Raw genomic sequence first — 21,406 nt, 5'->3', positions numbered from 1 at the left:
GCCCGCAGCCTGGAGCTCTGGGCCGCTCGGCAGCGGCGCGGAGCAGCCCCTTCGCAACAGGCGGCCGCCTCAGAGAGACGGAGGGAGAGCGAGGGCAGAGGAGCCGGCCAGCCCTCCCTCCGCCCCGCGGCCCGGCCGGCCCGCGGCGGCCCGGCCTGCTCTGCCTCCTCCCCCCGCTGCTGCCGACGTGGCGGGGCGGGGAAGGGGAAGGAGCCGGGGGCGCGCCGGCAAGGGGACTGCTGAGCGGTAAGGAGCGCAGCGATTTCTGCTTTTTCTCCCGCTTTCGAAAGTGGCTGCGGGCTCCTCACTAATAACTCTGCCTCCTCTCACAGGAGATTTCGAAATTGGAAAAAAAAAAAAAAAAGAAAAAGAAGGGGGAATCTGTGGCCGCTGCGGGTTTGAGGCAGCGGCGCTGCGGCGGCTCCTGCCTCGCCCTGGGCGCGGGGCAGGTGGCAGCGGGGCAGGGGGAGCTGGCGGCGGCAGCGCGGGGCGCCCGGGGGGCCCTCGCCGCAGCTCGCCGGGCCCGCTGCGTCCCGCGGAGGGAGAAGCGACAGCAGGCGTCGAGCGGCGGGGGAGCGCGGGGCGGCCGGTCGAGAAAGTTATCCCTCACGGAGGCGGTGATCCGCGTCTGAGGGCGCCCGTCGGCGGCTGGGCTTTGCTTCCGAGGCGGGATGAAACTCCCCAGGCGGCGGGTCGGCAGGTGCCACCGAGCCGCGGCGGGGACCGCCGCCACCGCCGACCCCGGAGGGGCGGCCGGTCCCGCCGGCCGTTGGCCGCTGCCCGCCTCAGGGCGGCTGGTCGCTGCGGGCGGGGCGCTCGCCTGCCGCCCGGCCCGGAGCTGGCCTTGGCATCTCCCTCGTGAACTATCTGTAGGGAGTAATTCCCTTTGGGCGGAGTTGTCCGAGTTGATTTAGATCAGTATAGTCTCACGGAAGGCAGTTTGAGTGATGCCTTACCCCAGGGTCACGCACGGCTTGTGGTTCCTGACAGATGTGGTAGTTTGCTGTTGCGTGCTTTGCTCCCATGAGGAAAGTTTAGGAGACAATGCAGGGACCTTGGCCCGAGGGGTCCCCAAAGATGACCCAGTCCTGCAGAAATTCATGTGCGCGTCTATGTGTGATCCTTCACAAATTGTACTGGTGTTGGGCATTTTCTTATTCAGATCTAATCCCCGTGCAAAATTCTGATGCACGTATGTACAGATTTTACAGGTTTTAGTAGAGGATCCTCATATCTGATGGTGGAATTTGGTTTACAAATACAAAAATTTTCTTCGGGTGATGCTGCCCATCACACAGTGAGTACTGTTAAAACAATGGCAGTATTTACCTACAGTAAAGCATTTTATAGTGTTTGCTATGTTTGTAATGGAAAACTGCAAATACTTGTGGCAGATGTAAAGATTCTGACTAGTAAATGCATGTTTTCTGAAGATCATTAAGTTGTAATGTAAGCTACAGTAACATAAGTGGCACCAAGTGCTTATTTGTTTATTTTTCTTGTTCACTGATCCCAAATGCTATTCTTGAAACTGTTCAGACAGCTGATCTACATTCAAGTGAAATAAACAGGCTGCTAAAGCCACAAATGTACATGATTCTATAGACTTTAATAAAAATATACTAATTTAAATACATGTTTCTTAGGCAAGCTTCTTCTAAATCCCAGTTACATTTTGCTTTTTTGCCTTTTTTTTTCCTGTTCTTCTGTCTCTTTTAGAACCTTGACCCTTCCTAACAGGTACAAGGCTTTGAACCATATTTAATTAATACTGGAGTCAATGAAAAGACAGTACAGCATCTACAGAGAGGACTCTGTGAGTTTATTTTATGCCATGCAACTCTGCATATAGTCAAGAGTTTGCAATTACAACTCTCTGTCAAGGGTTGTCTTCTGAGTAGAGTGCCAGGCATACTGTTGTTGCCCACAAGTAAGTGGTAGTAATCACTGTAGGGTAGTCCTTTTGGACTCTGCCACTGCCGCTCCTTAATCAGCCACAGAGCTTGCTCAATGGCCATTTCTTTCCCTTCCTGGATCCTCGGCCTGATGACTGTGCAGTGGTGGGAAATACTTAGAAAAAGAAAGTTGCATTGGAAGATAAGGAGTAAATAAGAGAAAACATGTTTGTAACAAGAAAAAAATCAATAACTCTACCTCATGCAAGCTTACCTTGGCTTCAGAATTGAAGTTTAATCACACAGCTTAATTCCAGAACTGATATCTGGACTTTCAGGAGCAGGTGAGATGTTTTGCATTCCCAAGACAGTAAGCCTTTGAGACACGTGATGCAGAAACGGTGTGAGCAGTGAATGCTTCCTGTCTATGAAATGGCTGCAGGGACCATGGTCTGTCATGTTCCTAAATTATGCCCCTTTTCCAACACATAAATATCACCACAGTTTTAGTCACGCTGTGTTTGTCATCCTCCTCTCCATCAGTCAGCAGGCTATAGCAACCCATGTATGTGGAAACGATGAGAAGGAGAGCAAGAGCTGCTTGGCTATTGCAGCTCACATTATCTTGTTCTCCAGTGGCCTTCCATACACGTATAATAGGGAACATAGGAATTAACCATGTGGAAGTTCTTATATTTTACTTCTCCAAACAAATGAACATCCTTTCTCCCTCACCAGACCGTATTTTGGAAAACAGTAATGCTGCTCTTTGTACTTGAGTGCTATCCTGCAAGGTGAATAGAGTATTCAGAGTATCATCGTGAAATCAGTGCCAGCATGGTGCATGTGCCACAGGGCTCCATGCTTCAGGAGGCCTTACATCAAGGCTGTGTTGTTTTTCACCAATAGCTTATGGTAAATGCTGTGTATTTTATAGTCATTCAAACGTTTATGGAACCTAAAAGCCTTAATTTATTTTCTGTATTCAGAATTGAAAATGTCTGAAGACATATGTGATGGCATCCCATCTGAAGAAAAGCCTGAAGTAATGGCAATGCCCAGCCATGAGGCATTGCCTCACGAGTCAGCACCACACCTCGCAGAAGCTGAGATCTTGCATGAGTCTTCACATGATGAACATGGACAGGCCACTCAGAGTGCCAGTAATGGGCAGGAAGGAGACATATTTATTAACAAAAACCCTTTGACTGAAAAAATAGTTGAAAGTCTGCCTTCCAGTGGAGAGGCGACTGAAGACGTGCCCACTGAGTGCAATGAGACCGTAAGCCTTGATGCAGAGTCTGAATCTGAAGAAACACTGCATGAACAAAGCGGTCCGGTAAGTAATGCTTTCTTTTCCATGGAAGCCCTCCCCTCCCTACTTTGTAAGGACAGAATTTTATACAATGTACGTACTGTTTTTCACAAAAGCCTGGGGAGTTATATACAGAGAACCTGCATGGGAATAAAATAAGTTAAATTGCAACACCAAGCTTTTGGAAACTAGGAACAGTTGAATTTCTCTTTGCCAGTATGACATTAATTTGGTCTTTCTAGCCTGATTGCAATAAAACTATACCAGAGCCTAAATCTTATTAAGAATCTAGTCCATTTTGTGTAGATATAATACTCCTGTGATTTTGTTATCTGGCTTTCTGTACAAATCTGCTTCATTCCGTTCACAGAATGAACCTAGAAGAGGTCAGAATTGAAGCTGCATATGCAGCACTGAGTCTTGTACTTGCTAATTTTCAAGTCATTGACTTTACAAAACCAGTGTATGTTTCACGAGGCTCTGTGAAACGGCCCATAGTTTTTGATTTGTTCTAGGCCAGTAGTGTTTGATTTGTGATCCACAGACCTTTGGGAGTCCTATGAGTAATTGCAAGAAGTTAATAAAACTAAGAAAAGCAAGGCTTTTTTACGGCCTACATAGCATCCAAATCCAATGTATGTGACACAGCTGAAGATGTTCTCATCTCCACTGAAAAATTTTCAGGCATCCACAAACTGGAAAAGGTTAAAACACATTGTTTTCGTCCCTCCACCAGTGAGACGGACCTACCTAGAAAAGGTGGCAGGGGATCTGTACACTGCACAATGCGGAGCTGTCTTGGCATACTTCGGCTTTTGATTTTGAGTCGATTGTGTAGGGATGATATGTTACTGGAGACTTTCTTGAGTTTCTTAATATGATTTAAATATGGAATACTGATAATCAATTAATACCACACATTAATGTAGAAGGTGGCTGTGTTTTTATTGAACTCAGTTGTTAGGATTTCCCTGTGCACATCTACTGGGTTACACCTCTGAGGAGACTCAGGCGGAGAAGTCTCTGACTCTGGCTCCTGGTAGAACTCAGGAAGGAAACAGATTCCTCTCCCTAATAATAGCCCTAATAAACTTGTATGGCTTTGTAGGATTGGGTGCCTGAAGAAATATTAGGACATCTGTAAAGACATCTCTCGAGTTTTAGGTGCTTTCAGGAATAGGTGATCTGACCTAAGCTTCCCATTCTGCTTTCTTGTGTACAGAAGCTTGAACTCCACATAATACCCAATCTAGCACCGGCCGTAAGCATTTAGTATCCCGTTAAGAATCTGTTGCACTTTTAGGAATGAAAAGACCTTTAAAAGTCTGGCCTTAGTGACCAAACTGTGAACATAACGGCAGTATAAATAAGTCATTATAATAAAGCTAGAGGAGGGCATGTCTGCCCAGGGATACTATATGTGAAATAAGCTTTAGTTTAGTATGACACCAAATTCTTAGCTAATTCTCCATAGGGATGCTCTTGTTTCACATTGAACTTGTGATCATGTGTTCACTGCACAGATGTGTGCACCGGTATTAGCACCTTCCCAGCCAGATGTTACAGTTCTTCAGCTAGAAGTTACGCTCTGCAGTAGAGCCTGCAGAACCCATTATGGGGCCTTTCAGTCAAAGCCTGCAAGGTTAGTTTAACCCACTGCAGAAGGCTGTTCCAATTAGCCTGTCTATCTGACTTGGTATGGAAACAGCCAAGTGATCAGTTTCACAGACATAGAGTGAGGTTGATGACCTTGTTTTCCTTGCGGGGGAAGAAGGGGTGAGGTGGGAACAGTAGCAACCCTGCAGTGCCATAAGAATGCTACCTTTCATGCGAGGACTACTTTGCACAAAAGCTTAAGCATCTGCCGGAGGAGCTGGTGGCAAAGCTTTTGTCAGTCATCATTCTGGGCTGTTTCTCTGTATGTGCTGTCTCTTGAAAATCGTTCTTCAGAAGGCATCACCATGATTAGGGAAGCCAAGTATTACATGACAAAATGCCTATTTTCAGATTGTATACCCTTGTAAGTAGTGGCACAGCCATTTTTACTCGTATCATCATTTATTACATGCTGGACTTTTTTGCCTGACAAGTTCTTTGTGTTTCCTCCTGCCTTTAGATAATATAAATTTTAGACAGTGGAGTAATATTTTTGTTCTTATAGGCCACAGACTCCTCATCTAAAGCAAGTAGATGGGGAGCTTGGGGTACCTGGGGGAAGTCTCTCCTGTCATCAGCTTCTGCCACAGTGGGTAAGTGTTCAATCAGTAAAGTATATGGAAATATATCGTAATTTTAATGTGTCATTAGACACATTAATGTTGTATCTTAAAGACTGATAGACAGTTTTGTTCTGATATGCTTGGCAAGCGTGATTTTTTTTAATAGGAAGAAGGACCTTCCTAAACTGTCAAAGCACATAAATATTTCTCTGGGTCAGATTATGGACAAGGTACTGGGCTTGTTTGTAGAGTTAGTCAGTTACCTTATTGTAGCTTCTTCACAGAAAGGATACATAATCTGATACAATTACTATCAGCCAAAGGCTTATGGTTTTTGAAGTCAAAGCAGTCCAACCCAAATTCATGGACATGCATGTTTGTGATTTATACACCGTGACTTCTATCTATACAATATGAATTCACTTCTTGTAAATCATTCCAGCTTTCACTGACACCCGGCGAAACTGTTACGCTATCACACCAGACTTCAGAGAGTAGAACGACATATTGAAACATGGACCCTGTCTCTCTCTCCCTATACTCTCATTTCTGATAGTATGTCCTTGTGAAGACTTTAGGTAAAACTTAATCATTGCACATCAAAAACTCACAGACAAAAAGCTAAGCATGCAAATACCTAGTTATCAGTGGGAAATAATTTCTCACAAAACAGCTACCAAGCTGTTAACTAATCAGTTCTCATAAAGGATCCACAAAACACCTTCAAAAGATGAACCTAGGAATTAAAATTAATTGCTAGTTACTAAAAATAACGTATTCCACAGAAGTATTGGTTTTATGATCCCAAATAAGGCTGAGTAATTCTCCTCCCTATCCTCCTCTGTTCCACAGGCAATAAATTATTTCTGTCCGTTTCTCAGAGAAGGAGGGAACTTCCCCTAGCTTCTCTTTTTTTTCAGTAACACCCACACTCAAGAGTTTGTAACTACCTTTTCTGTCAGACAGTCCAAGCAATTAACATATCTAATTAAACTCAGAATGGGTTTCTAAAATGTCTTTGAATTGACATAAGTGAAGGTTGCTGCTGAAAGGAGCGGGCCTGCCCTGCCCCGGCAATATATTTCTTCCTTCACTCATGCTAACAGTATCATTCATGCAGTGATGAGCGGAGCTGGTTTATGGGACTGATTTTGAAAAGTACAAATGAAGTAAGAGCTGGATCTTCAGCTGGATCAGTTTGTAAATTCCCTAATCTGGCTCACCATTTGATCACCCAAATGGTACTGAATGGGGAAATGATGGGAACACGCAGAACGTGCCAATGGGGACAAGGGCAGCTTAACTAGCTGTGGAACTGCGTAGGTGTTCTCAACTTGTATTTAACCTTAAAGTTTAGCGCTTCTCTTTCAGACTTGAAGAAGGCCCACTGTGCAAAAATCTTGCCCGTTTTTTTCCCAACGCTATTAGTAGGTCTAATAAACGGTACTTCTTTCACAGACTTCCATGAGCCTTGCCTCTCTTACACTCTCAGACCATCATAACAACAGCATTCTGAAAAGAATTTGGCTTAACGTAAATAACTAAAGAAGAAAATTTATGTGCATAAAGTAATTTTACTGTTGATCAGTTGGAATTGTAATGCTAATGAATTCTTCAGTTCATTTTTATAGTTGCAGCAGTGGGTTTTTTGGAACAAAGCTCTTTCAAGTCATTCAGTTTTTGCCTGTGAGATAGCCATATTTATATTCTGTTTAGCTTTTGCAATAAACAGTATTCTATCAAATTGACATTCTAATGTTGTTTGTGAGTAATAAGATTATTTGTTACTGAACAGTTACTGTTCTTGCAGGCTTGCAGTGGCAATCTCGCTCACAGTCTTCTGTGGCTTATAAGTCTTGGCCTCACTGAGCGATCAGTTTAGTGTCACAAAGTGTATACACTTTCTGTGGGGCAGTATGTCCACAGATATTTTCTTGCCCAACTGACATGAGCTTGCCTGAAAATCATGGATGCTGTTGGAAAAAGTTTGGGAGACAAACAAGAATGTGTGTTGTATCCCTTCTTACTGTCTAATAAGTAAACAAGACATACCTTTTTATAGCTGTTTGTTGCTTTTGTCTATAAAACCTGCTGCCAGCGTTGTACCTCTGTGGATTCCCATGGACTTTTTAATAATATGATCTCATTTTTATATAGGCCATATAACATCCTGGTTCATATATGTTAAATTCATGCTTAATTGATACTGGGTTCTTAGCCCATCTGACTGTATCAGCATCATAACTATCTTCACGGAGTGTAAATATGCGACCAAGTTTGTTGTCCAGGCAGCCTGACTTGATAAGGTTGTGTGATTGTGTCTATTTTGAATAGACATATCATCACCATATATTCTTAGAATTATTATTATTTAAAAATGAGCACAGTTGGAACAGGTCAAGTTGCCTAGGCAAAGGAGCATCCACATGCAGAAAAGGAAAAAGAAAATTTTAAAATCATTTTAATTTTACATGAGAATGGTTGCTATGTCACACTGAAGACCCATCTATTATCTAGTTTCTGGCAGTGGCCAAGAGCAACTAGGCAAGAGTCTAAAACTAGATGTATGTAAAGCAGCACTTCCCCTGTTTTCTCTTCCCATTTCCTGGAATCTACAGCTTAGACAGACTTTCTGACCCTACTAGGGTCAGGGTAAGGTTGAGTTCCCACATTACTATCTAATAATTTTGGATCTAACTTTTCTCTGTGACTTTGAATTAAGCAGAAATCAAATGTACATTCTTCCATGTTCACTGAACCCAAGGTAACTTGGAAGACCACATAGAAAATCTTAGATTTGTTCCAGGAAATAAGTGCAGCAGAGAGTAGTTTATATTCCTGATATAGAGGGCTTATTTCCTAGTTGTTTGTTATGGAAATTCATGCTTGATCCTGTGAAGTATTTACTGTCTGTCAGTGTCATAGACAGGGTGTGGGACTGTGTATACCATATATCTGCTTCAGTATGGTAATTCCTAGCAAGAGACACAGAGAGAAAAAAAAATTAAAGCTATGGGGAATTTCTATAAGCTTTCTTCTATTTATTAAATATTTATTATTCCCCCTCAAGTTACTCCATGTAATATCTGAGCAGTTCAACTAACACTTCATCTCCTATTCTACGTCAGAAAATAGGTTTGCCATGATCCAGTCTGTTTTAATATTGCTTATTCCTTCAGTGTAGCAAATGGTATAAGTAAAGCTGCTTTCTTGGAATTAGACTTACCAGCAACACCTTCGGTATGTGATTTTTCTGTTGCTCTGTCTTTACCTTTGTACAGCACAGCTGCTTGTCTGGTTAAGTATGGCAAATATTTACTATTCCTTGTACTTTTCTTCAAAATTGTAAAAGCAGCAGAAACAGTTTGAGATGGACTAGATGACATCTTAAAGGCCTAACCAAACACATTCAGCTTTTAACAAATTGTATCATAGAACAGCCCAGGTGGGAAGGAACCTCGAAAGATCATCTAGTCCGGGCTGTGGGAAGGGGCACCTAGGTGAGATTATCTAGCACCTTGTCCAGTCACATCTCTGAAAACCTCCAGCAGTGGGGACTCTATCACGTCCCTGGGGAGGTTGTTCCAGTGAATGACCATTCTTACTGTAAAAAATTTCTTTTTTACATTCCTTTCTCTTTAAGATTGAGCTGAAATGGTTGTTCCAAGGATCTCAGTTTCATTATCCTTCAAACCCTGATTTAGAGCTCCCAAACAGATTAGCATTTTTACTGCATGGCTCTAATTTGTTTAGCATAGCTGATTTTAGTTTCTAACAATAAGGTAGTTTCCATATAATTTGTATCTTATCTCTCTTTAACTAGCTGTGCATATATAGCCAGTGATTTTTTTGGTGATGGTTTTGTATTCTGAAGCAAATGTCTGTTGTCTTTGAACTGATTTTGACATTATTTGGATCAAGGTCCCCGCCACAAGGCAGATGTGATACTCCTCTACACAACAGAACATGTAATGCCTTTGGATTAGTAGCAGTCACTCCCTGAACAATGCTTAGTGGCTGACACTAGATGTCACACTAAGAAAGTTATTGAATCTGTGTCATTAATGAGCTGAAGAGTTTTCTTTCGTTTTTACAAGGTGCAAGTTTGATTTCCCCCCTTGTGGAAGCACAGTGGAGTAGATCCACTGAAATTGTTCCTGGGATGATGAGATGGGAGAAGTAGGCTCACTGTGATCTGGAGACACAACTTGTACTTATTGTTACCCTCTTTCTTTTAAATTGTATTTTTTAGTAAATCAGTAATTACACCATCCAGTGTTTTAGTAACAGTGTTGATAAAACTCTGCTCTGACAGTGGGTTACCATTGCAGTTAAGCCAATCTAATGGCTAGCAGCCACTGAAATGTGCAGTCCTGCTCTCTCTTTTCCTTGCACGTTTCTTTCTCCTCCCTGTGCCGGCAGTCGTGCTCCTCTGAGCTCCCAGTAATCCAGTTCAGAAAGCTAAACTGACATAAGAATAACTCTAGAGGAAAGAAAAATCCATTTTCTGCCTCTTTAGTTCCTTGAACCAACTCACTGAGATAAGTGCCAGGGCAAGCAGTAGGGACAAATATGGAACATGGAAGGAGCAGAACCTCCCATACCAGCACCAAGAAGCCATTAGGTCAGCTTAGCCGTAACAGCAACCCTTTTATCTGAAGGGCTTAAGTGAGGCAAAACATTCTCAGTCTGTACTTGAAGCTTGTGACTTCCATTTTTAAAAACAGCTTGTATGCTTGAAAGCTTGCCTGTTTGGGTTTTTTTCCAACTAAGCTATCCGCTAGCTTAATGAAAGTTACTACCTTCTCCTACAAGCCTTGCCTTTCATATGTTGTATTGTTTTGTATGCATGAATTGTGGCGTTCATAAGGTGCTTAAGTTGTGGTGGTGAACAAGCTGCATTTCCAAGCAAAGTCTGTTCTCTCTTATGCTGTACGCATGTGCTTCCCTCCGTGCAAGTTTGGTTTTTTTTACCTCTAGTGCCATTGGTAAGACTAACATCTGTCAATACGTCTTACACAATAAAAGTAATAAAAAATAGAACCCAGCTATCTAATTTACATAGTCTCTGAAATTCATACTGTAAGGCTGCTTAATGCATCTCTCTCGTGCATTGCTTGTAATTAATATTCTGATGTCTTGATTATTTTTTGCTTGTATATATTCCTCATCTAGTTCTTCACCTAGTAGAATGGCACACAGAAGTATCAGACACCCATAGTTCTCCCTGGTATGCTGAAAACCTTTTCTTGTCACTCAGTATGACAGAATGAAATGTCACTTGTGATGTCACTGTGTTCATGAGCTTGGATAGTATTACACATAGGTATGTCTAATAATCTACATTACATAGCTTAAACTGAAGTCTGTGTGGAATGGAAATGCAAATGCTTCAGATAATGTGAAAGTATTGAAATGATGTGAATATCTTTTCCATTCTCTACAGATATCTCCACTGTTGTGAAATAAAGAATGACACTAAAAAAACCCCAAAGACTGGATGTTATGCTTATACCTTACATAGTCATAAAAAGGACAGTTAATCTCTTCAGAAAACTTTTTTTTTTTTTTTTTTCCCACTGCATAAATTCAGCTGATTAAGGCAAAACTTTTGTGCCTGAAATCAAATGGTGGTCACTCAACTGTTTTGTAAATAACACGTTACAGCTGCTGTATTAGCAACCCCCTTTTTCACAGTTCCTCCTTTTTAAGAATACTGAATGCAAGTATCAGATGGGAGGAATTGTGGACATGCTCTTGGGGATGGCGGTCCAATTTTCTTTCTGTATATCTTTTAACATGGGTTTATGATCTAGAAGAGGTTGAGAACCAATAATCTGTTGTAGCAGCCTTTATGCCTATTGCTATTATTAAAACCTTTTACCATTGCAGTAAGGAGATCTGAAACTAGTCTCATTTACTAGCTTAATTGGAGTTATTCCTGATTTACAGACTGGATAGCACAGGTATTATCAGAATATAGCCTGTGTTTTTGTTTTAACTACAAGGAAGAGAATTTTTCTAAAGCTTTGAAGGGAATGGAGTGCCAATAGGATAGCCTCAAAGTGAGCACAATGGGGTCCCACTTTTTTAGTGTACAAACCAGAGCACAGCTTGGTTTTTCCAGTTTGGAAACAGTTTGGTTTTTCCACATACCTATGCTTCATATAGTGGAGTGATTTCCACCCCAGCCATCTTCAGGTTCCTCCGTTTCTCGGTCAGTGTCAGATGCTAATTTAAGGCCTTGATCTTCATCTTTAGCTTGAACCAGATGAAGCTTCATTCATCTTACTAGACTGAATTTTGATCGGTTGTTCATCAGAAATGTCTCCATGGTGCAACACAGGTGACAAAGACTCTGTGGTAGCCAGGGACAAAATCTCAAACTCACCCTCTGTATCTGTACCGCTGAAGCAGGGAGTCCAGTTGCATGGGAGTACTAGATAGACAAGGGGCAGCGATTCCTGCAGAGAATGGTTTAGGTTTCAGGCGTGCTGAACTGCCCTCCGGAGGTCTCTGTCTGCCTCTTTTCAGCTCTGCAGGGAATCCAAAGCTACTAAGCTGGGAGATGGAAGATAAGAGTGCCTAAAGTGAAGCAGGATGTTTCTGACTAAAGCATTTGTGAGCACTGTGATCTGTCCTTGGGCACATCAGGCAACCTCAAAGGCAGGCCACGTGTTTAGGGCACTGCTTGCAAAACCTTCCTTTTCAAATGAAAGATTCCAGCTAGCAAGATGAACAACAATATTCTGCTGAAATTGCCAGCCAATAGAAAGAACAGAAATCGTGTAGGCAAGGAAAACAAAAGCAACAACACAAGAAAAAAAGCATGCTTTCTTCAAAAAGTAAGCAGTTAACAATACCTGTTGCATAGCTCTTCCGTCTCTGCTGTTACAGATGAGTAAATGGAGACGTTTGAGGTGTTCCTAAGTTTACAATACCAGCTCGGTTGCGTTACCACACCAAGTGTAACAAAACCAGTGCACCTTTATCTCTAAAATGGAGGCTCATCTCCCACAACCTCTTTTATTTCTGTCCCTTTTGAAATTGCAAATAATCATTTTCATTTCCAAAGCAACATGCGATTCTGCAGTGTTTGTGCATATATGTGTATCTAACAGTGCTGACTTGCTTCAGTTGTGGTCTTCTGAGCTCATCTGGTTTTGTTGTTGTAGTCAAACATACATGCCATACAGCTGAGTTCAGCATATCCACTCCTAGCTGACCTGAAATATTTTCTTATCATTTTTGTGCATGTAACCCCAGCCCTGAAAATGCTGCCTTTTATAAGAAGTCTGTAAATATCAGTACAGGAACTGTGTGCCTCCTTTTCTTGGAAGTATAAGCTTGTCTGCAAAACTATGCAAACCAAATTACAGAATATAAAAAAAAAAAATGTTTAGATACAGAAAAAAACTTGAAAATTAATCTGAAAATCAATAACTTTCATACACAGTTAAAGAGAAATTTTTGCTTAATGTTTGTAGTTAATTTTTTATATAATTACAGGACAATAATATTTCGTTAGCAAGTCAAGTCCTTAAGAAAAATTAAGTCAATGGAAAGAATAAAACTCCTTTGCTCATTTAAAAAGTTGTGAGCGGCAGAAGTGGAAAGGAATGTGACATGGAGTATCAATTACATTAGTTTAAAAGAACAATAAATAGTTATTTGAGTGAGTTCCAGGAATTTGGAGAGTAAATAAATGACTCCAGAATCTATTCATGCTAATATTTTCATTGAACCAATTAAAATGTGCAGGAGATTGGGATTAGACAATGTAGTACGCCACTCTCTCATTGGAACAGATTTTGCAAAAGGCAAGACGTTACCCAGCAATGACTTAAATCACTGTGGTGCATAACCTAGTATGTCCTGTATGGTTGGACGTACTGGTACATTTTGTAAGACATGAGATGAAATAGACAAAGGTCATACTTGCTTTAGATGGGTAAAAGCATTTACCTGCCTAGTCTCTCTGTTGCAGTGTACAAACATCAGGACCCCATGCAGCTTATGCTGTCATATAGAAAATTACTTGTTTCTGCTCATCTGTTCCGTAGGGGACATCTGTTCTTTGTGTTTACCTCCAGATACTCCAGTTTTCTTGTATGTGATCTTTCAGTAGTGCTGCTTCACATTTTTTCTAGAGTATATTTATTACTGAATTCATAGAGCACCTGATGTGCAACCCATCTGGAAATCATAGAATCATAAATCTAAGCTTTCCTTCTTCCTACTCCATTTCAAATAGTTTTACTGTATCTTTCTTTAATCAGATATTCAAAAGCATGTTTGTATGACTACACACACACACACATATATATGTATATATATATTCAGAACACTGCAGAGCACTGGTAAGTGATAGGCTATTTTGCTGTAGTTAATGTAACTCAGAAACGATGCTTTGAAGTTTTCTAATAGAGCGTGCACACAATTGTGGGAAAGTATGGACAACATTTAATGAATTGATATGCTTGACTTCATGCCTTAAATGTCTAGGTATCTATCTGCCTGAGCATCTGTGTTAATGGCTTTTCTGAAATAAATTATCTTTTTACAGTTCAGTTTAAGGTAACAAAGCAAAGAAGTATGAAATTGTCATTAGTACTTCTCATAAGCAGGCAGATAGTTAAAGCACTCTGTATTGTCCTACTGCTAGAAGGGATCAGCTTTACGTGAGCTGCAGTAATGGTGTACTGTGCAAGAAAAAATAAAATAGGTTCACTGAAGCCATTTCATTTTGTGTTGGAAAGAAATATTGCTCACCTGGTTGGTTGTTTACTTAGTGCAGGAACTTCCAGCTAAGGAAGATGTGCTAGCTGGATCATTTGTAATGAGAGAAGTATATCATGAACATACTTGTGGATATATCCAGAAGCAGAATAGGCAGACAATTTGAGGGTAGTCATTTTTAAGGGCAGTGTTTTTCAACTACAGCTGATGCAGATTAGGAAGCTACTGTCTCCTTTTGCTGACTACCAGGCAATCCCACCCTATCCTATAGCAGGATATTACCAGTCCATGTGATCTGCTGGTGTAAATAAACTCCGTGTAGAAAAGCAGCAAAGCAATCCCATTCTGTCGAAATTATTCCAATAAAAACACTAATAGCATACATTCTTTACATTAAACTAGACCATTTTAATAGAACAGAGAGTTAGGGAGTCACTATGTGTGCATCAGGTAAAGGTGGTAAAATCTCTGTAGATGATCAGCTGCCACTGGAACAATAATTATGTCTTTGTCATCTGACACCAACAGACTTTACAAAGTATATTTAAACAGCAGATTTGAGGAGAGACACTTTAGAATTTGACTTCAAATGAGCAAATGAGGAGCTTAAATCCTGAAATAACTTTGAGGACCTGGGTCAGTATTCCTAAAATACTTACCTAACATAGCACCTATGCAACAGGCTGAAGAACAGATTCCTCACCTCAGCCCTGGCGTCACCTAGTCCATTACTTGTGGGTTAATAGTTCTCTGGACTTCTGAAAACTACATTAGGCCAAACCCTACAGCATTAGGAGGACCATCAATTTCTCTTTAAATTAATTGTAATAGAATATTTAGCATTTTGAAAAGCAGGGAACTACTTACGTGTGCGACTGAAACAAGTTTTACATTTCAGATCCAATCCAGTGCCATTTGTATTATATTTCAGCTTTATAATTTCTAGTCAGTTAATATACTGGATATAGTAGAACAAGTGAATTATTAACCTAGAAAAAAATTAAGCAGTTGAGGGAAATTTAATAGCTATTCTTGTTATCATTCATGGAGTATAAGAATACTATGCACTGTTAGTAATAAGTTTTCAAATCATGTAATTTAAAATATGCTTCTGCTGCAGGTCATGGGATAACAGCAGTAAAGGAAAAAGCAGGAACTACCCTAGGAATTCATAACGCAAGTTCAGCATCTTCAGAAACAGCAGAGCCTCCTGCAGCTGAAACACCAGTTATCCGTAAGTTCAAGTTTACTGAAATTGGACAAAACTCTCTGACACTGCCAAATTAATCCAATCTACAAAGTTTTAAGATTTTGATCACAGAATCCAGTTTACTGTAATTTGTAATTTGTGACTTGTAGAGTTGAAAGTATGCTGTAGCTTGCTTTTTTTCTTTTGTTAGAAGCAGAAGATTCTCTGGATCAAAGCTCTTCTGAGCATATTCCTTCTTCTCCTTCATCTGGATCTCGTGGCATGTTGTCAGCTATCACTAATGCTGTACAGAACACAGTGAGTCATTTTAGTGGGCCTTTCTGCTCTAGTTATTCTTCATCATTTTTAGGTGCAACTTCACTGTAGGTCACATTTAACAGGTGGAGTTTGTTAAGTTGTAGGTCTTGGTAAGAACAGTTCTGTTCTAAGTCTGTTTAGAGTCTCTTCCATGGCAAAATAACTGCATCAAATTAAAAAAAAAGGTCAAACACAACTAAGTCAGGTACTACTTTGGCACCAGTTTCAGTGAAAAGTATCGTCTTCTCCTAAACTATATAGAATTCTGCAAATTCTTGGGAAATCTTTTTTGTAGTTGTCGTACCATCGTCTGTTTTTTTTGCAGTTAAGTCCTTCCAGAGAAAGTATGATAAAATTTGTTATCATTTTTGAAGGTAGATAAAATAAGAAAATACTCCATTTGCTTATTTTAAGACTTCTGCTAAACTCTGAATTGTTAGTCCCTGGCCCTTACCTTCACCTCTCTGTCTAGTCTCTCATTTCATATTAGCCTTCACAGAAGGTGGTCTGATTGCAGACTCAGTGAGGCAAATCCTTTTGTCCACGGTTCTCTCCTGTTACACTCTCCATATATTTTCTGTGTGTTGCACTTCATCCTTTTCTGGTTTTCTGTGTTTCAGCTTTTGCAAAATCCTGTACCATGCTGTTTCCAAATCAATTTTTGTGTCGGTTTCTTCCCCAACATTTTTTACACACTATTACCATAGCAAATGTTTTTCTCTGAACTTTTCAGTATGATGTTTTCCTTGAAATTATGAAAGATTAAGCATCAGCTAAAAAAGCATAGAAGACTAACTCCCCACTGAGCATGTTTTCTGAAGCAGCAATTCTTTTTCAGTGCATATCCAGTTCCCTCTGAGTGCCTCATCACTCTAATATCAAAGATTTTGGGAGCAGAGGGAGATTCCTGTAGACTATTCCTAAGACTGTTGTTACAGAATCTGGAGCATCGTAGGGCTTCTGAGAACTGGGCACCAGTAAGATTACCTGAGCATTGTATAAGGTTTTCAAATAAGAGAAATGTGCTCTTATGCAAACCTAGAGAGGCTACTATACCACAGTGATGAACGTCACCAAGCAAAAGAATAACTTAAGATCTCAGTAAGTTGCCTGTAATGCCATTTGAGACTTTGGTAGGGTTTTCCATTATATGTCAGGTTACATCAGCATATGAGTATCTGACAGATGCATAATCCAGATTGAAATGGAAATCTTTAGCCAGTGAAAATTCTTCTTCAGTGTATGTGAAAAATTGTGAGTGAAGGCTAATGCTAATACAAAGACACAGGAAAAACAACTGTATTTCAATAGACAGTTCCAGCGTCATCACAAGTGTCAAAATTTTAGAAATCAGTTAGGTCAGGCAAGGTCATCCTGTTCATGAAGGACTTTGGCTCCATATTATTCATATCTAAAATACGTTCCCACAGACTAGATGCCGCTTCAGATAAAATTAAAGTGGTATTATTCATAAATTTTTTATTGGCAACAGGTGTTACATTTCCTCCGGTGTAAGTCTTTTAATTAACTAGAAATATTTGTATAGTTCATTTTTTTCTTTTTTAAAATGTATTCAGAACAAAGTAAAATAATTTTATAAACGTATCAATCCTATTGTTAGTTAAAGCATAGAAAATCTAGGGACCTGAATGTTCAAAGATGGTGTCGGCAAAAGCAATACTCTTTACAGTTCATATTAGCATAAAGTAGAAAGAAAATAACCACATTGCATTATTTTATACAGGGGAAAAGTGTATTATCTGGAGGCTTAGATGCTTTGGAATTTATTGGGAAGACAACCATGAATGTCCTTGCAGAAAGCGATCCTGGATTTAAGAGAACCAAAACACTGATGGCAAGAACAGTTTCTCTGTCTCAGGTTGGATTTATTTAAATACAGCTCTGTCAATGCAGTTTCAGATTCTTTTTCCAGTATTTCAGATGCCTCAGGGAGAGGCTTTATTTATTGCAGGAGGTATTGGCTAGGCTTATGGAAATAAATATTATTCTTTATATTTGCTCCACTTTCTTTTTCTTCACAGAACCACAAAAGATAAGGTAAAATAATTTTTTTTCTACATAATCACATGTACAATAGCTGATTTTAGTAAGATAGTATATGTGGTGATATATCACTACACTCTGGAGACAGAATCAAATTGTTGGTGTTTTTGTAACAGCTGCAGGTAGATATCTTCCAGCATAAATATCACTATACTACTTTCCTTGGAAATGAGTCATACTGGAATATGACATATGGAATTAAAACTATTTCTATCTTAATGTCCATCTAAACTAACGGTACCCTTACACAGTCGTGACTCATATGTTTAAAAGCTCAGAGACATGATAAAAACAGATGTATAAGTGCTGTCAGTACAAAATTATTTTAGGTCTCCAGATACTGAGAGGAGAGAGGCTGTGGAAATCAAGAAACATTGGAAAAAAATGTAATTTTACTACATGTTTACTTCCTTGTAGAGAGGAGTAAGGTATTTTTATTTTAATGAGATGTTTCATCTTTAGTGTTGGTCATTGTAAGTGTAAACAGACTGGTACTGTTGTAGTAGGCCAAAAGCAAGTAACTTGTGTTAAGGCCCACAGGGTTAAAATGAGCTTTTGAGAATACCTTCCTAAACAATATGCATGAATTCACACATAAAATCTGAGGCAGAAAGTGACATAAATCAGTTCTCGTGAGCTGCATAATGCAGTGCTTCCTTTTCAGTGATTTGTGCATAAAACTTTGTGAGTGATCTTTTGAAGGTGGAGGCTGAAAAATGCCATCGTAAGTCTTTTGTAACAAATGAATAACTGAAGACAATAGCATAGAAATTTTGAATGATGGAATAGTGTAAGTAAGTGGCGAGAGTTCACCTATATTCAGAGGCTTATATGTGACTTAAGATGCAGTTCAGATGTATTTGCCAGCTTTACTGTAGCAAATTCATATGGGAGGCCATTCCTTCCTGGTAACAGAAGGAAGGAATAGAAGATCCTATTGTATACACTATTCTGTCCTCCTTATACACTATTGGAAGTGTGTAAGAAGATCACTCCAAAATATCCCCAAGTATATGGCATATGGTTCTGCCCCACCTTTGGTAGAAGTCATACCTTATTAGGCCAATCTCTTTTGTCAGTCCTGCTGTCACATAAAACTGACTTTAGTATCTGCTAAAAATATTTTATATGAAATATTTATGTAGGTGCATTGTTCATGCAAGTAGGTAGGTCCTGAAAATAATATTCTTCCCATTTTGTGGTCTGTGGAATGGATTGCATGACTCTTTAAGGCTGTGTATGAAATAGTCCTTTTTATTTTTCTTTCCTTGTAATTGGTGGCTAAATTTATTATACGGTATCCATAGCTGACATTGCTTATGAGAACATAAGCAAGATTATTTGTTTGTTCATTGTTTTTTAAAAAAAGATGGTTAGCAATTACCATTGGGAAAACCACACTTAGAATACTACTTAAATATGTTATTAGAGAAGTTTATCAAAAAAAGAAGTTAGATATTTCAGTTCTAAAATTTCAGCTCTGCAGGTGTGATAGAGTCCCAAATTCTATTACTACTTCCTAGACAAGCAGAAGCAGAAAGTAATAAAACCTGTCATACCTACAGCACTACCTATAAAACAACAGGAATTATGTATATTTTTGCAGCTGTTGCGAGAAGCTAAAGAAAAAGAGAAGCAGAGGCGGGCCCAGCAAGTTACAGTTGAAAGAACAGCACATTATGGACTACTTTTTGATGAGTTCCAGGGTTTGTCTCATCTGGAAGCTCTGGAAATCCTGTCAAATGAAAGTGAAGCCCAGGTACAGTATGCAGACAGTATAAATCAAAATGGTTGGTAAAAAATTTTTGCTCTACAGGTGCATGTGAAATGAACAGTAAGTTCTTCATCAACTTCAGAGAAAGCGGGGTTGGTCCCACAGGTCAGTCCTTGGCTTCAGGAAATCAATCTCAATACATGTAACTTTTAACTCCAAGGTTAACTCAAAACAAACCACTTCACAACTGAAAGTTATTTTTGTTAGGACCATATATAGTGTGTATTTTTCAGCTTGTGACACTATGCAGATGTCTTTTCAGAATTTGCAAGGAAGTTGGTGTCTTTTGGTTTTGTATCAGGCACTGATACTTACATTCAGGAATTCCAGACCTACTACACCTAGAGGGTAGTGAATTAAAATGAATTCCAGATTACTTATTCAATTCCTAAGTCGTCTTTATTGTGTTAGTTTTTAAACTTACATAAAACTACCCAAAGATATCATTCCTGGAAGCATACAAATGCTATATATCTCTCTGAAGAACATGCTGAAGTTACTAAGGCCTATTTGATAAATATATTTTTGAATTTAGCTGTCAGTGGATCTGTGACAGTAGATTAGCAGAACTTCTGTAGATTCCCAGAAGTGGTATTTTGTACTGAAACAATTTTCTGAATACATTTCTTAAAATACATGTTTTCTTCTTTTTTGTTTTAGTAATTAGCACTCCTTTCTCTCTGGGTTATTTTTAATAAAAAATAACCAACTTATTTTTTTAATGTTTTATTTGCTGTCACAAATAAAAGAAGCTTATTTTAATAACAGCTAGGTACATACTGTCCATGTTGGTTTTAGTTTTTGCAATTATGTCTAAATGCAAAATTATAAATTCAAAACCTACATGTAAGGTTCAAGGGCCTGCTTTTGCAAAAAAAAAAACAAAAACAAAAACAAAAAAAAAAACCACAAAACAAGAAAGATAAATAGATAAGAAGTTCAGGTTAATTGCATGTGTCAAGACTATTTTTCTTTTACTGTTAAATACCACAGGGTAAGGAAGACTTGTGCAGGTTGCTACTATGAGGTTTCTGATGTGCTTCGTGTTACGTCCTAGATAACCCCTGGTTCATAGTCCTGCTCTCTCCAACAGGATTGAATGCAACTGTCTGGCTCAACAAGTCCAATTCCCAGATATATATTCCAAAAGACTCACAGAACATATTCCAGTTACCATACACACACACACACACACACACACACACACACACACACAATACTTACAGTAGTGTAAGCTTGAGACCTGTACTAACAGCCCAAAAGCCACACTCTGATGGGCCACAGGAGGAGCACAAGAGAGACTGAAGGCATTGCTAATGTCCTATGTCCTTCTAATAGCAGGGATTTAAAAATATTTTAAAGCTTTTTTTTAAAGTTTCCATTAAAAATGGTCCCAGTTAATCCTATGAAATGGACAATGCCATAGCGAGGGCCAAAAAGCCCTAGGTAGTCCTTCACAGCCTGAGTTGGGTCTCCCAACTTTACCTTGCATTTAACCTTGAGCATATGAGCTGGGCACATCAAGGAGGAACATAAGAAACTAATGTCTTTCTTCAGTCTCTCACGGAGCCAGTCTGCATGTCTGTCTAGCAAGCTTAAAAGAAAAAAACTTGAAACAAACCTAAAAGTGAAATTTTGCATCAAAGGGAGAGAAGGCATTTCTCTTGGCTTCCATAGGCAGAGAGTGCAATCATGGCATTAACACCGCGTAACTGTAGTGCAAACAAACAGTGATTCAAAGAATCTGTTTCCATCCCTCTTAGGCATGGCACCCTATTAGATATGTAGGGACTTGCAGATACCTGAGACGTGCAAAGACATCTCAATGCATTCTTCAGAACAGGTAGACTGGTAGACTGTCAATAATTTTGGTTGCATTTTGAAGGAGGGGAA

At 39.6% G+C, this 21,406-nt stretch overlaps 1 protein-coding gene across 2 annotated transcripts in view; it reads left to right on the top strand.

Moving 5' to 3' along the window:
• Positions 1-2,892: 2,892 nt before the first annotated feature.
• The window catches only part of FAM114A1 (family with sequence similarity 114 member A1), a gene marked incomplete at both ends in the record, with an annotated part of 32,660 nt that continues 14,146 nt past the window's right edge, over positions 2,893-21,406 (top strand). Inside the window, 6 exons of one of the 2 annotated variants that reach the window (XM_082315237.1) lie at positions 2,893-3,234; positions 5,372-5,459; positions 15,289-15,402; positions 15,569-15,675; positions 17,420-17,554; positions 19,346-19,498. In XM_082315237.1, coding sequence (XP_082171363.1) covers positions 2,893-3,234; positions 5,372-5,459; positions 15,289-15,402; positions 15,569-15,675; positions 17,420-17,554; positions 19,346-19,498 — 939 coding nt within the window. Of the gene's footprint in view, positions 3,239-5,371; positions 5,460-15,288; positions 15,403-15,568; positions 15,676-17,419; positions 17,555-19,345; positions 19,499-21,406 lie in introns of both variants that reach the window. The other variant, XM_082315238.1, reaches the window with a different exon arrangement.

Source organism: Platalea leucorodia (genome assembly GCF_965183815.1).
Source record: "Platalea leucorodia genome assembly, chromosome: 6".
Lineage (NCBI taxonomy): Eukaryota > Metazoa > Chordata > Aves > Pelecaniformes > Threskiornithidae > Platalea > Platalea leucorodia.
This window is presented reverse-complemented; position numbering and strand designations above follow the sequence as displayed.